Source organism: Megascapheus bottae, chromosome 8 (assembly GCF_031878675.1).
Source record: "Megascapheus bottae isolate mThoBot1 chromosome 8, mThoBot2.hap1, whole genome shotgun sequence".
NCBI classification, from domain to species: domain Eukaryota; kingdom Metazoa; phylum Chordata; class Mammalia; order Rodentia; family Geomyidae; genus Megascapheus; species Megascapheus bottae.
In genome coordinates this window covers 9,704,710-9,719,205 of record NC_143516.1, presented here as the reverse complement: position 1 = coordinate 9,719,205, position 14,496 = coordinate 9,704,710, and the positions used below count along the sequence as shown (strand labels likewise).

The following is a 14,496-nucleotide window of genomic DNA, read 5'->3' as shown; positions in this document are numbered from 1 at the left end:
GAAACATTTCCCCACCCCGCCCCAGCAGTGTGGTGTCAGAGCTTGTCACCGCCTTCATCTTCCTGCAGCGCTGGCCAATGAGGTGGCAGCGCCGGCCAGGCAGGATGTGCAGCCGCCAGCCAGCCAGCATCACAGCCCAGAGCTAGACCCAGACCCGGGCAAACCTGCCAGCCCCGCCCAGGCCGCCCAGACCCAGCTCGGGAACCAAGCTAACCCTCCAAGAGATGCTTTCTTTACCATCCTGAATCACCAACACTCCAGAACCTGCTCCCTGCTCTAAATGCTCCTAAAGGCATTTGAAATTAACCAGATGGTTCCTGCCATGGAAATTAGGTCATGTGATAAAGAAAACTAAAAAAAAAAAGACAAGCAGCCATCAGCTTTTAACACCGAGTCCATCCAGGAAATGGCAGTCAAGTCATTTATTTTGGATGGGTCACAAAATCAAGTGCCTGTCCAAATGGTTTTTATGAATCCTGCTAAGCTAGAGGGTACATATGAAATTGTTCCCCAAATAAAATTATAGGCATTCTGTCAATTTTTTTACCTCCCACGTTCTTATCACATTTCAACTATTTGTGACCTTCCACGCCTTAAAAGTGTTACTCTAATTGAATGGCTTTTAATTGCATTTGCGTTTGAAAAATGATGTGACAGAATAGGAGACAGAAGTTTAAAGACTTTCTATTAAGAGCTTATTGGAAATTCATTCTGAGAGAAGATAGTTCTCATAAAGGGTAATTAAGATCTATTTTTAGGAGTATCGTAATCTTAAATATGAGATACTTTCTTGCTGGAATATACATTTTAAAGATTAAGTATTTTCATGCATCTTCATACAAGAAGACAAAACAATTATTCTTTTCCTTTTACTTGGCCTCTCTGCCTGGGAAAGCTGTCATTTTGTGTCATATATGTCATTGTGCATAGACTATATCCTATGGGATATAAGGAAATCATATGCATGTTTAAATGCTGTGTACTTCACATTCAGTAATGTACCTGGATGTGTCACACACATTATTCCCATGATGTTGGGGTTGTTTTGTCTCTCAGGACGTCCAGTCCAGCAGAAGTCAACCCTGGCTTGGCTTCTTTATTCCAGTGTACAGCAGAATAGGAATGTTTAAAATATAGTTTTTAAAAGGAGCCATTACACTAGACAATAGTGCCTCACGCCTGTAATCCTAGCTGCTCAGGTGGCTGAGATCTGAAGATCCTGCTTCAAAACCAGCCTGGGCAGGAAACTTTGTGAAACTCTTATCTCTAATAAACTACTCAGAAAAGCCAGAAGTGGTGCTGTGGCTCAAGTGGTACAGCACTGGCCTTGAGTAAAAGAAGCTCAGAGACAATGCGCAGGCCCAGAATTCAAGCCTCAGGACCAGAAGAAAACAAAAAGGTGCCACCACTTCTTTACTGCTAAAGCCAGAAATTTTCAATGATTTCATTGTGAATTGTTTTTGGCTTTTTGCACTAAACGGCTATTTATATATGGACTCCGATGGCTAGGTCCTGAGCATGATAAATGGCATTTGTTATAATTGGTTCACACGAATATTGAGGCCATCTGCCAGCTCACTGCATCCTTTAATACAAGGAAACTGAATTTTCCTACAAAGAATGGCTTAGTGCCTTCCCCCTAGAGCGTAAATCTGGCCATCCTTTGTGAAGCGGTTGGAATTAGACTTTGTCCATTCCCACCAGTGCCCTAGCAAGTTGTTGCTGTCAGGCCCTGCATGAACACACATAATCACAGTGAATGTCCTTTCCTGTGTTGAAAATCTCATCTGTAATGCAAGTATAACTTCAGGGCTGGTATCATGGAGCACGGCTGTAACCCTACAAGTCCAACACCAGCCCTAGGCCAAAAGTAGGAGACCCTACGAGAAAAATAACTAAGGAAAAAGGGCTGCAGGTATAGCTCAAGTAGTAGAGCAACTGCCTTGCAAGTCCAAGCCCCCAACTTCAAACTCCAGTACCACACACACACACACACACACACACACACACACACACACACACACAGCAGCAGCTCAGCTACCACCTCCAATGACTAATTTAATGGATTATCAAAATTTGCATTTCAAAGTTAACCTAGTTAAGTTGGCTAGTATTTCATGATTTTTGTGGGCTGATCATTTATACTGTGGCAAATCCACTGAAATGCGATGTAGTGCTTGTGAATTAATGAGTTAATCAATCTCAGAAAAAGGTGTGTGTATCCTTTAACTTTCTTTCCTTCCCTCCCTCCCTCCTTTCCTTTCCTTTCTTTTCTCTCTCCTTCCTCCCTCTCTCTCCCTCCTTTCGTTTCTCCCTCCCTCTCCTTCATCTTTTCTTTCTTCCTTCCTCTTGTCTCTTTCTGGTTATCTCAGCCTCTTAAGCACTGGCATCATAGGCCAGCTTGCTTACAAATCACAACTGAAATGCAAAGACAGCCAAATACTGCCCAGGAATCAGCTCAATACATGCAGGACAGGGTAGCCTCTCTCTTGCAGTTGTCAATCAAGACTGCTTCATCCTGTCCTTGGTGCTCTGCCTCCAGCCCCTCTCACCTCGTGCTGAGAAATCTGGGCTTGCAGCTCCTGGATGTTGCTTGTAGCCACAGGCTTGTCCTGGATGTCCCGGTGAGCTCCTTCTATCAGCTGCTGGAGATGCTTCATCTCTTGCTCATATTGTTCATACTGCACCACAGCCTCCTTTGAAAGGGAAAAGAAAAAACTATCATTCCTTCTTGAGATCACCACCCGAGTAATTGTACAGTGTTACCTCCCATTCCCCTGTGAATCTTTAGATGTCTCAACGTCTCAACTTCAGCCATGTCAAAACTTTCTCTTTAAAATATTCTAGCCAGACACCAGTGACTTATGCCGATAACCCTAGTTACTCAGGAGACTGAAAGCTGAGGATTCACGTACAAAGCCATCCTCAGCAGGAAAGCTTGTTAGACTTTTATCGCCCATTAACCACCAGAAAGCCAGAAGTGGAGCTATGGATCAAGTGGTAGAGCATCAGGTAGAGCACAGTACTCAGGTCCTGAGTTCAAGCCCCTAAACAGGAACACATACAAATCCTACAACAGAATCACTGATGGAATTGAAATAGGTGCATGGTTAAGATTCTCTTCAGCCTGCTCATCCTCAGAACATACGCAGTGGTCGGAAAGTGAGAAGTGCTTCTTTTTCTCCACTGAAGAAATACTGAACAAATAAACTCTTGGACAAGTGCTGAAGTACAAGACAAAAAAAACATGAACGTGCATACGTGTAAGGAGTGAGGATAGTTGGGGGAAAAATGAACCACTAGTGTCAATGTAATAATTCCAACCCTCTGGAGGTGGAGCTGAAGGATGGGAGGTTTGCCAACAGTCCAGGCTGGGTAGCAAGTTCAAGGCCAGCCTGCCTGACATAGTTAAACCCTATCCCCAAATAAATAAACAATACTGATTTTAGAAGGCTGCTATTTTTGATAAAACATAAATAGTAGTTGAAGAGGATCTGTAGTAAATCCTACCATTTCTTTGAAGTCGGTGATTTTTTTTTTATCTTATTAGGTGAAAAGGCAAAGAGTCTTGCTTGGGGGGCAAAGGTATTCAGTAGTTCATTTTTCTGGTATAAGAAAATGTATTTAGTGAATTAAGAAGCTAAAATGGAGAGAATATTCTGTAATATTTGATAATAGCCTCTATCACCAGGTTCCAAATGATTGGAAGATGAATAAAAGACAGAATATAAATAGCATTATATACAATTTGCTCTACCAGTCATCCTTTATATATATATATATATATATATATATATATTTTTACAAAACCAACAAAAGTTAGTTTTCACCAAAGGATGTTTTTGATAGAGCGCTTCCTAGGCTTTTGTGGTTGATCCAAATGATGACACTTAAATCTCACTTTATGGAAGCCGTCTGTCAGAGGTAGCCCTGGGGACCTGTGTTGATGGCTGAGCCCACACACAACTAAGAAGAGCAGCCAATGACTCATCCGCCACACCCTGCTGGCAGAACCCCATGCCGGCCCATGTGGGCACCTGCCTGCATGATGGTGCATTGCTGGATGGCCGTGTGCTGCAGCCGGCTGGCTTCCTCCTGCAGCCGCAGGGCAGCATGGCACAGTGGCAAGGTGGTCACCACATCCTCTGGGATCCGGAGCGCACTCTGGCACAGCTGCACAGCTTGCACTCTGGGCTTCAGTGACTCCATCTCCGACAGCAAATGCTGCAACGACATGGTCACCACTGAAAAGCTGAATACGGACAAGATCCTAGCCAGTGGCTCACGCCTGGAATCCTAGCTACACATACGGCTAAGATCTGAGGCTTGTAATCTGAAGCCAGTCCAGGCAGGAAAGTCAGTGAGACACTTAATTCCAATTAACCATACCACAAAAAAAGAGCTGGAACTGGCGTTATGGCTCAAGCAGTAGAGCAGCCTTAAATAAAATTACTAAGAGACACCTGTGCATACTAAGAGATACATGTGCATGTGCACACCACACACACACACACACACAGACACACACACACACACACACACACACACACATACACACACACACACACACACACAACATCTACTGGATTGTAGCTACATTTTGTAAGGAAGAGATCTTTCTCAGTCACGCATCTCGTGCTGAGATTCTAATGGCATGTAGAATGCATACCCTTCCATCCCATTCTGGTTTAGAATGCAGGCCACATCATCACCCTCAAATGTTTCTGCTTACCTGTCGATGGGACAGTTGCTCCTTGAGAGTAAAGCGGCCAACTTCTGGAGATGTCAGCATGGCCTGGGCTTGTTCCAAGGCTGCCTGTAAGTTTCTTAGCTCAGCCTCAAATCTTTTCATGTCCTGGAGAGTAAAAGCCAGGTGCACAGCAACACAGAAGGTCAAAGTGATAAATGAAGAGGGCCAGCATCTTAGTCAAGAAACCACAGCCAGGTAGGGCAATTCATACTTGTAATCCCATCTCTTTGGGAGGCTGAGATGAGAAGGTTCAAGTTTAAGCCTAACCTGGGGAGGAAAGTTTTCTAAGACCCACCCCTTCCCACCCCCCACCACATCCCAATCGATAAACACTGCTTCCGGTGATGTGCGCTTGTCATCCAAGCTATAAAGGAGGTTTAAGTAGGAGGAGAGCAGTGAGCTCTTATTCTAGAAATGAAGAAAGCAAAAAGGGTTGGAGGTTTGTTGCCTTCCCTTTTTTTTTTAATGTTTAGATTTACCTTGGCTGCATCTTGGAGATTCTGTGATCGACTTCTGATGATTTGCTCTAACTCCTTGGTCTCCCGGCCCAGATCTGCCACTTGCTGAGACATTTCTTCTATGTGGTACATGCTAGCAAGGCACTGTAATTTCTCAGCCATTGCTTCCAGATTACCATCGATTTCTTCGGATTCGTCTAGCAGGGTCTAGAGTCAATTGTCAGTATTCATGAAACTGGCTGACAGGCAGAGGGGTTACAATCAGTAAGCTCATGTGGCTAAAGCCTAGCAGGCTGGGAAGGGGAGCCAGGAGAACTGAATTCGAATCCCCCCTGGCAGGTTCCTCTGTGGTTACTACCATGATTGACCTACACAGCTATTCCTGTCTCCTACTCAGTAACTACCTGACTGCCAGCCCTGTTTTGTGGCAAAGCAAAGCCCAGGAACCTTCATGGGTTGCCAGCACCTGGGTTATTAGATGTAGGACCATGGGACTCAGGCTGCATCCAGATCAGAAGAATTCCAGCAGAGGTGGTACTCAACCACCCTGACCACATCTCTAGGTCTGCCTCTTCCCACATTTGAACAAGGACTTGATTGAGTCAGCTGTTGGTGGTTCATGCCTATAATCCTCAGCTACTCAGGAGGCCTAGGGATCGAGATTCAAAGCCAGCTCAGGTGGGAAAGTCCAGTCTGTGAGACTCTTACCTCCAGAAGTGGAGCTGGGGTTCAAAGAGGGGTAGTGTGCTAGCACAGCCCTCAAAGCTCAGGGACAGTATTTAGGACTGGTGTGTGCATGCGCTCTCTCTCTCTCTCTCTCTCTCTCTCTCTCTCTCTCTCTCTCTCTCTCTCTCTCTCTCTCTCTCTCTCTCACACACACACACACACACACACAAACATACACACACACACAAACTTGTCAGCTCTTACATTGTACTTTAAGATCTAGATGTCTATCATTCAAAGAAGCTGAAACAAGAGCAATAGAAACGAGTAAAAATCATTGAGTACTTGTGACAAGTAAAACAAAAGATGTAAAAACCAACTGCAAGGTCAAGAGAAGAGCGGAAACGAATGGAGTTGGGAGGTAGCTTCCTGTTGTTGCTTTAACACTCCAAATGCTTTCTCCCTGTACCTGCTAAACTGTAATGAAATGATCCTTCCTTGGTCTGGCTTAAGTTATAGAGCAACAGCCGCTTTAAGTAGGGGCAGGGTATGGGGAGCCAAGATAGATCACAAGGCCCCAGTACCAGTGCCAAAAATAAATAACTAAAAAGAGTAGAGGAAAAATTATCTCTCCCCTAATTGATCTGCTCCATGGGGTAGGGTCACAGTCTTTTATTTGCTGTATTCCTAATGCAGACTTTTAAAAACTCATCTTTCTTTCTCCCTTCCCTTTCCTTCCCTTCCTTTCCCTTCCCTTCCCTTCCCTTCCCTTCCCTTCTCTTCCCTTCCCTTCCTTCCTCCCTCCCTCCCTCCCTCCCTCCTTCCTTCCTTCCTTCCTTCCTTCCTTCTTTGTGCTGGTACTGAAGCTTGAACTCAGAACATGGGCACTGTCCCTTAGCTTTTTCATTCAAGGCTGATCAGCTTTACCACTTGAGCCACAGTTCCACTTTCAACTTTTTGCTGGTTAATTGAATGTAAGTATCTTGGACTTTTCCGTGTGGGCTGGTTTGTAGCTGAGATCCTCAAATCTCAGCCACTTGAATAGCTAGGTATAAGATACTAGTACTGAACTGAAAGCTCTTCATTCTTTAATTAAGGCTTTAAAAAAACCTAAATACTATTAACTTGAAAATAAAATTCTCTCTTGTTTTTTTTTTTTACTTAAACTTGCATTTCAGGATTTCTAATGAAGTTGAGTGCTTGCAAGTTAACGTAAAAGCAGGAGGCTTTCGTGTAGAACTCTATTAACTGGAAAGGAAGAAAGGGTTAAAGGAACAAGTATATGTAAGTTATAGATGAAAATCTCACATATGTGAGGATGTACATATAAAAATAAAAGTCGGTCTATATTTTGTTACCAGACAACTAGCTCATTATGTATCTGCATCTAGCCAACTAAGTCAAGTCCAACTTACAAAAGGATGAAATAATTTCCTGGGTAACACAGCCAAAAGTAAAAGAATACTTTTGGCACAGACTTGAGAGGAAATGAAGTAATTCAGCCATCACGTGATATAGACTCCTCATCTGCTCCCAGCGGTGCCTTCCAACCCCCAGACCTGAGGAAGGCCTCAGGCCTGGCAGAAAGACTGAGAGAAGGGGGAAACTGCTTTCAGGGACCTAAACGTGCCAGGTAGATAGGGGCAGGGGCAGGATCTGCTCAGTGGTGGAGTGACTTCATCTTCTTCTGTCTGGCAGATGCATATTATTTACCCCACACTCACAAGTGACAACATAGAATTAAGAGAGGAAAAGTCTCTTGCACACTCCTGGATAGCTGTGCTTCCTTTTCTCCTTTAGTCTGAGTGTGGAGCCTGTAATCTTTCTATGCTTTGCAAGATCTCTTTGTGAGGAGGAATTTCCCTCAAGAATTTCCCTCTCAAAGATGCATTTTTAGTCTTAAGGGAAGGGAGGTCTGTGGGAAGCGGTGGATATTTATTTATAGAGAATCTCATGGGTAGCTACTTTCTGTTAAGCCCAAACCCTTGATAATTCTTCTTCATCTGCTTCCCCAATACTTACAATGCATCATAGCCCTCTAAATTTTGTGTCAGTCTAGCCAGTTAAATCAAGTTCCTCTTTGAAAGTGCTTTATTTAAAGTTACCTGATGCAAAATGTACTGTTCCCGAAGCTGGCTGGAAGAATTCCATACTATCTTTCCATGTACCAAGACTTTAGCTTTGTCAATCCACTTCAGAATTAATTCAAGCATTTCACTGTATTCTTCTAAATGTGCTGTTGCCTGAAAAAGATATCATGTAGATTCAGATAACATTTATCACCTGTAAATTCTGATGCTCTAATCTTCTCCTATCACTTTCACATTCTATCACATTTCAAGTCCTGGTTTTAAAAATAAAATTGTATATTTATTTTTTTCTGATTGTAAAAGGTGGTACAAGAAGGTTGCAATTTAACATGTCCATCAAAATGTCCAGTGATATTGATTAGAAACCCCTTCCATCATATTCCCCTGTCCTTCCTCTTCCCTCCCCTGAGACTCAACATCTAGTCTTATCTTGACCCTCATTATAGAAGAATACTTAATTTATGTGCAAAAGTTTAGTTTATAAGAAAGAATTGTCATGGTGGATTATAGCACCTGCTTAGTAACCTCAAACCTCAGTACTATTAACAAATAAATAAAAAACAAAAATGATATGCTATCTGAACCCATTGAAAAATGAAAACTAATAAATATAGCCTACTTTAGAATGCATGAGGTTTTCAAGTGATTTAATAAAGATGGTTAGTAACTGGTTTTCATTTCATAAAATACTTTTCTAGAATGTTCCCTGTCACAATCTACTTACATGGTTTGAAACGGAACACATATACATTTACATATAAATTTCAGGAATAAAAGCATGGTAGGAAATAAATGACAGTTAAGTGACTTTTTCTTATTAGAGGAAAATGTCAGGTTATAGTTTGTTCCTTAGAGCATTTTGATGACTACTCTGGCGCACATACCTGATTGAGCTTAGCGAGCCGATTCTCCACCTGCCTAATGGTTTGCTGATAAAGTTCGGTTAGTTTTCCAATCTTCTTGGCCAAGGGCTTGCCCAGCTGGCTGTGGTGCTCTGAGAATTTTTGTATTGAGGTGTCTAATTCCATTAACTTCACATTACAGCCATCTAATTCTTCTCCCAGCACCTGCACAGTTGGTAGAATAAAAGACTTTTAGGCTATAGAAAATAAGTTTCTCCGGATTTTCTAAGATTGGAAGGATAATATTTTTCAATAACCTCTGTAAAAGCCAAGCATTTAAAAGGACCATTTTAACTATGACCCCATCTTTCTGGTTTCTTGGGCTGGGAGCCAGAGCAGGATGTCCTGGAATCTTTGTGTTTACTTCCTGAGTGAGAGGCCTCCCCAGATGAGTTAAAGTCATTTAACTTCTCATTAGAATACAAACACACATTTAAACACCAAAAGAAGAAAAAAAATTTAAACAGATTTACTTTGTAATTTATAAACTTGTACCCCAAAGCCATTTCATCTTTTCATGTTCTTCTCTTTTATACTCACATGCATGTATATTTGTACTTGTAGCTGGTTATAATGAAACATTCTAGTACATTGACAATATGCCTACTTAATGATGGGGCTTTAGTGAAGTCTGCCAGTGACATGTGGGGTTTTTCCTCTTTTGAATCCCAAACCAAAGCAACTTCAATAGAACAGTTTCTTTGATTGCCCACACCCCTCATAGTTCCCTTCCCCTCCTCCTTACCTTTTGGTCAGCTTTCGCTTGAGTTAAGTTATCAGTTTTGGATTTCAGCTTTGTCAGAACAGTTGTGAGATCTTTGGCTACCTTCTGGATCTGCCTGCTGAATTCCTGGCTCGTGGCCTTGCTCTGCTCAATTTCTTTTACTTTGTCTTGAATCTAAATAATTGAGGAAAAGAGCAAAAGCGATCATGGTTAAAATAGGATAATAGGTACTGAAATTCTATGGAGGCACTCAGCTAAGAATGGTATTTTGGCAAATGGACTAGTGACAAGCTCCCCTGGCTTTCCAGGCTGTCTTGCTTCCCACTAGCTTCAGGCATTTACTGCATTCTTTCTGCTGTAGTTTTAGCAGGCAAACAGCAATGGATGCATGGGCCACAATTCATGTAGTGAATATTTGCACGCAGCCACATCCTAGCTTCTCTGTACCAACCCTGTGACCCTCAGCACACAAACTCCTTTAGAGGATAAGTAAGTAGAAATAAGCCTTTTACTTCATTAAATAGTAAGAAATCCTTAGTCATTGCAGGCACAGGGATTTATTTCCTAATAACACTTCTTTTTTTCTGTATGGAGATTGAACCTTGCATTTAATAAGCATCTAGACAGGTTCCCTTACTGCTTGAGCTATGCCTCTGGCTCTCCAAATTACCTCTTGATAATGTCTCTTAGTGACTAACATTTTTTAAAACTTTGCAGCAACATCCTTCATTGAAAGCATATCCAATATGGAGGAAGGTGGTAAGAAGCAAGATTAGGCTACAGGTGTGATTCTGTTGTGGACCTCCAGCCTAGCCTGTGTGAGGTTCTAGAGTAGACCCTCAGCACTGAGATAGACTCATAGACTTGGTGTAGTTAGTTTGATGGCAAACTTTTCTATATTTGCTTGGGTAAAATGCTAGCAAGAAGATGGTCAAGAAGAAGGAAGTAAAGACATTATATGAAAAATCTTAATATACCAAACCCACCACTCTGAGTTGTACTAAAGTGACTGGAATGCATTTGACTAACACTATTATAGTGAGATGTAGTCAGAGAGAAATTTGAATGTTTTACAAGTCCAAACTAACCAAGTCATCTGTCCCAAGAGACTTCTCAACAGTAGGACAAGTTAAGTGACAGGTATGACAATGACTCACTCTGGCAATCCCAGCTACTCAGGGAGCTGAGATTTAAATATAATGATTTGAAGACCTCAGAGAAACCTTAGAGACTCGTATGTCTAAGTAAAAGAATGTAAGAAAGAAAGAAAGTGAAAATGTGGCTCACGTCATAGAATGCCAACCATAAGTGGAAAATCTAACTGAGAGAGGGAGGCCCTGGGTTCAATCCCCAGTACTAGCTCACACACAAAAGATAGAAAACAGAATGTAGGGGTAAAAATGAAAGTGCTGACTCAGTAAAATTGGGCTTTGATGAGATTTTGTTTACAAGGCCCTGTCTTTTATGTTACATTGGAGATTGCAAAGTCCAGCACAGCTTGGATTTTAAATGTTTTGTAATTCAATTCCATGCAGCAGATCAGTTTCTATAATACATATTCTCTTTGTTGCATTCAGAATGTTTCTATGTAAAGTTTAGTGACTTTAATTTTAAGCCACCAAGGCAGTCCCAAAAGTTCATGGAGATGCTTCAAAAGCTATTTTTACTACATGAAGTTGTGTCTTCCTTATGATGAAAATCTTTTTCTGGTCTCAACAACAGAAATAACATTGCCACTCTTCTTTAAAAACCACTTAAAATATGTTGTTTATTGGTACTTCTTTGTTGTCTCTGTACTTCTTTCCTTCATTAATTTGACTGAAATTCCTCTTTCTGTCCCCTCCTTGAACCCACAATATGAATTTTGATTTGTTCTCCTTCCACCCCACTCCACCCCAAGTCCTGGGGTTTGAACTCAGGGCCTAGACATTGTCTTTTAATCTGTTTGTGCTCTAGGATAGCACTCTAGCACTAGAGCTACTTCCAGCTTTTTTTAGTAGTTTATTGGAGATAAGAGTCTCATGGCTACTTTTCTGCCCTGGTTGGCTTTGAACTGTGATCCTCAGATCTTAGCCTCCTGAGTAGCTAGGATCACATGCCTGAGCCAGAGTCAGGCTTGTTCTTCTTTTATTTACTAATTTTACTCAGCTACTTCCACCTATTTACTTTCTATCTCACTGAACTGCTTAACTAAAATAAGAAAAGAGTGTATAGCACACTCTGGGTTCTCAATAAATACCTGAATCATGAAATGCATCATTTTTATGTCTTTGAACCCTCATTTTCATAGAATAAACAGGGAAGCAGATAAATTATCATCATTTGATGGCATGATTATCTACATCTATGATAATTTTTGTGTTTCTTGCTAACAATACTGATTGTTTTACGGTGATTAGTTATTTGATGCTAAGAAGATGTATATGGAAATCAAGTGCTCTCATATAAAAAGATAAACCATGTAAAAGAACAGAAAGCTACTGTTTGGGCATAAGTTTACCTGCTCATGAATCTTCAGTTCCAATGCTACTTCAGCTAGCTGAAGGGAGATCTCAGAAGGCAGAATGGTGTGACGACCCAAATACTTATTCTTTTGGTCTTCAGTCATCTTTTCAACATTCTCACGGTGATTTGTGGCTTCCCTCAGGAGGATCTGAAGACAAGATTAAAATCAGAAGTTTCTGGTAGCCTGAAAGAAGCACAATTTCTATGTATATAAACACAAAGCTATCCCTGGTCCTTCTATGTATGAATAAATGTGAGATTAGGAAAATATCTGGAAAGAAAAGTAAACTGAATTAAAGTATATCCCACTATAGAAGACAAAAGAAAAAAATGAACAAATGCTAAATGTCTTTTATACAAGTCCCTAATGTCTTTTATACATGTCCCAAAATATTTCATTAAATATGAATAAGAATGTGTAATTGAAAAAAGGAGCAAGTGGTGTGTGTGTGTGTGTGTGTGTGTGTGTGTGTGTGTGTGTGTGGTGATTGAACCTTGAACCCAGGGCCTGGAGGCTTGTTCCTTGGCTTTTACACTCAAGGTTGGGCTCCATTACAGCGTTTGCTGGGTAACTGAAGATGGGAATCTGCTGGACTTTCCTGACTTCTCAGATCTCTACCTTTTTTTTTGATCCTTAGATCTCCTTCAGAGGGGAGGGGGGAAGGGGAGAAGGGGAAGGTAGCTAGGATTCCAACTATAAAGACATAGTTTTGCATGGCTATAAGAATGAGGAGACTTTCATACCTGCATTTCTTCAAGCTGTGCATCTACTTCTATTGTTGGATTTTGTAAATATTCCTTTGTTTCTTTAACCCAGGATTTTATAGAATTAATTTGAGCCTCTACCACGTCTCTTTCCTGCAGCTCTTGCTTTACCAGTTTTCCATCGTTCTTCACTTTCTCCTGCATGCTTCAGAAGGAGGAGAAAGCAGAAGTGGATTTGAAGAGAAAGGAACACCCCCACATGACATCATCTTACTGAAACAACATGTATAAAAGGGAAATCTAGCTCTTTCCCCTGGCTGGCAGCGCAGAGGCCACACGACGGTTGGAGTTACTGTAAAAATGCAATCTAGTACGCTGTAAAGACACAGACCCCAAACTGTCAAGGATCAGTCAAACTAAGATTCAGTTCTAGTATAAGAAGAGAATGTTCATCATCTGATGTGAAAAATGTATCCTTGGAAAACTGAGAGTTCATTTTTTTGCCAATGAATTTCTATCTAAAGCATCTGGATGCTGCTGCATTATATCCTTCCTCTTTGGAAATCCGCCCAGATGGCACCGTCAGTAGCATTTAAAATATGTGCAATTGAGAGCACTGGAGCTTCTTAGAAGCTAGTCTTTAAAGAGAGAACCAAAATGTACACATTTTACCATTATCATTGTTAATGATGTCCAAATCTCAACTTTGGATTTGAACTAATGTAATTCTGATAAAAAGGTTTCAATTAGTGGTGTCTAAATACCCTGACTTCATCAATTACTAAGAGGCGAATGTAGGATTTATGAGGTAACATCAGTTCATTCAGTAACGAAATGATCTAATGACCCCCTTTCTTCTGACCCAAGAAGTGAATCGGGCAGGTTACACACCCTCAAGATTAACTATTTCCTAAATGCAGTGGCTTATAGCTACCACTGAGTCACTGAGCTTTAGCTAAAGACTTCTCAACTATTGCTGTTTCAAGTTCTTCCATTTCCCTTGAATCATACCAGCTTCTACCCCTATTACTCTTATTACTCAGAGTCTCTTGAAGATGACATGTATCCTTCCAAGCTCTTTCCTACGGGATTCATACCTGATGCCCAGCTCAAGCCTTACCCAGTCTTCAGCCTCCGTAGACGGCCCTGCCTGCCTCTTCACTGCATGCCCTTAGCATATTCTGTGAGCTCTACTGAAATGGCTCCTTCTCTGCTGCTCCACTGCCAAGTACAGCAATGCAGACACAGTCTGGCTCATTTACAAGGGTATCTCTAAATGCTACCAGATATGCATGGGGTTCATGCTGGAAGATGGGGCGTGGTGATCCCATATTTGAAGGTAGAATGATGAAGCACCTCTATACCTAGGTGCCCTCCCCAACGTCATTCCCTGTACAACTACCTGAGGCACAGATCTTGTACTGCGGTGATTTCCTGCAGGATGGGTGGCTCTTCTCCAGGGCCCAGCAGGGCTCCATTCTGGAGCATGCTCAGTGCTTGCTGCTGTAAAGGGCCCAAGGCCAGCTGCTGCTGCTCCAGCTCTAGCAGGCACGTATCATGCTGTTCAAGAAGGGCCCAGAGCTCTGCTTTCGAAGCTTTCTCAGCTGAGCTTCCTGGTAGCTTCTCTTGCAGCTGATTAATTATTTCAGTGGTTTTTTGGACCTAATCACAAGCATACAAAATGAAGCTCAAAAAT

General features: G+C 41.7%; 1 protein-coding gene across 1 annotated transcript in view; it reads right to left on the bottom strand.

Annotated features, from left to right (window-relative positions):
* Syne1 (spectrin repeat containing nuclear envelope protein 1) overlaps positions 1-14,496 on the bottom strand; it is a 364,140-nt gene that overhangs the window by 132,975 nt on the left and 216,669 nt on the right. The window contains exons 82-91 of the mRNA XM_090337945.1: positions 14,203-14,462; positions 12,840-13,005; positions 12,091-12,243; positions 9,612-9,764; positions 8,849-9,031; positions 7,980-8,117; positions 5,230-5,415; positions 4,733-4,855; positions 4,042-4,224; positions 2,553-2,696 (exon numbers count right to left, since the gene is read on the bottom strand). Of these exons, the coding sequence (XP_090194071.1) occupies positions 2,553-2,696; positions 4,042-4,224; positions 4,733-4,855; positions 5,230-5,415; positions 7,980-8,117; positions 8,849-9,031; positions 9,612-9,764; positions 12,091-12,243; positions 12,840-13,005; positions 14,203-14,462 (1,689 nt within the window). The remainder of the gene's footprint in view (positions 1-2,552; positions 2,697-4,041; positions 4,225-4,732; positions 4,856-5,229; positions 5,416-7,979; positions 8,118-8,848; positions 9,032-9,611; positions 9,765-12,090; positions 12,244-12,839; positions 13,006-14,202; positions 14,463-14,496) is intronic.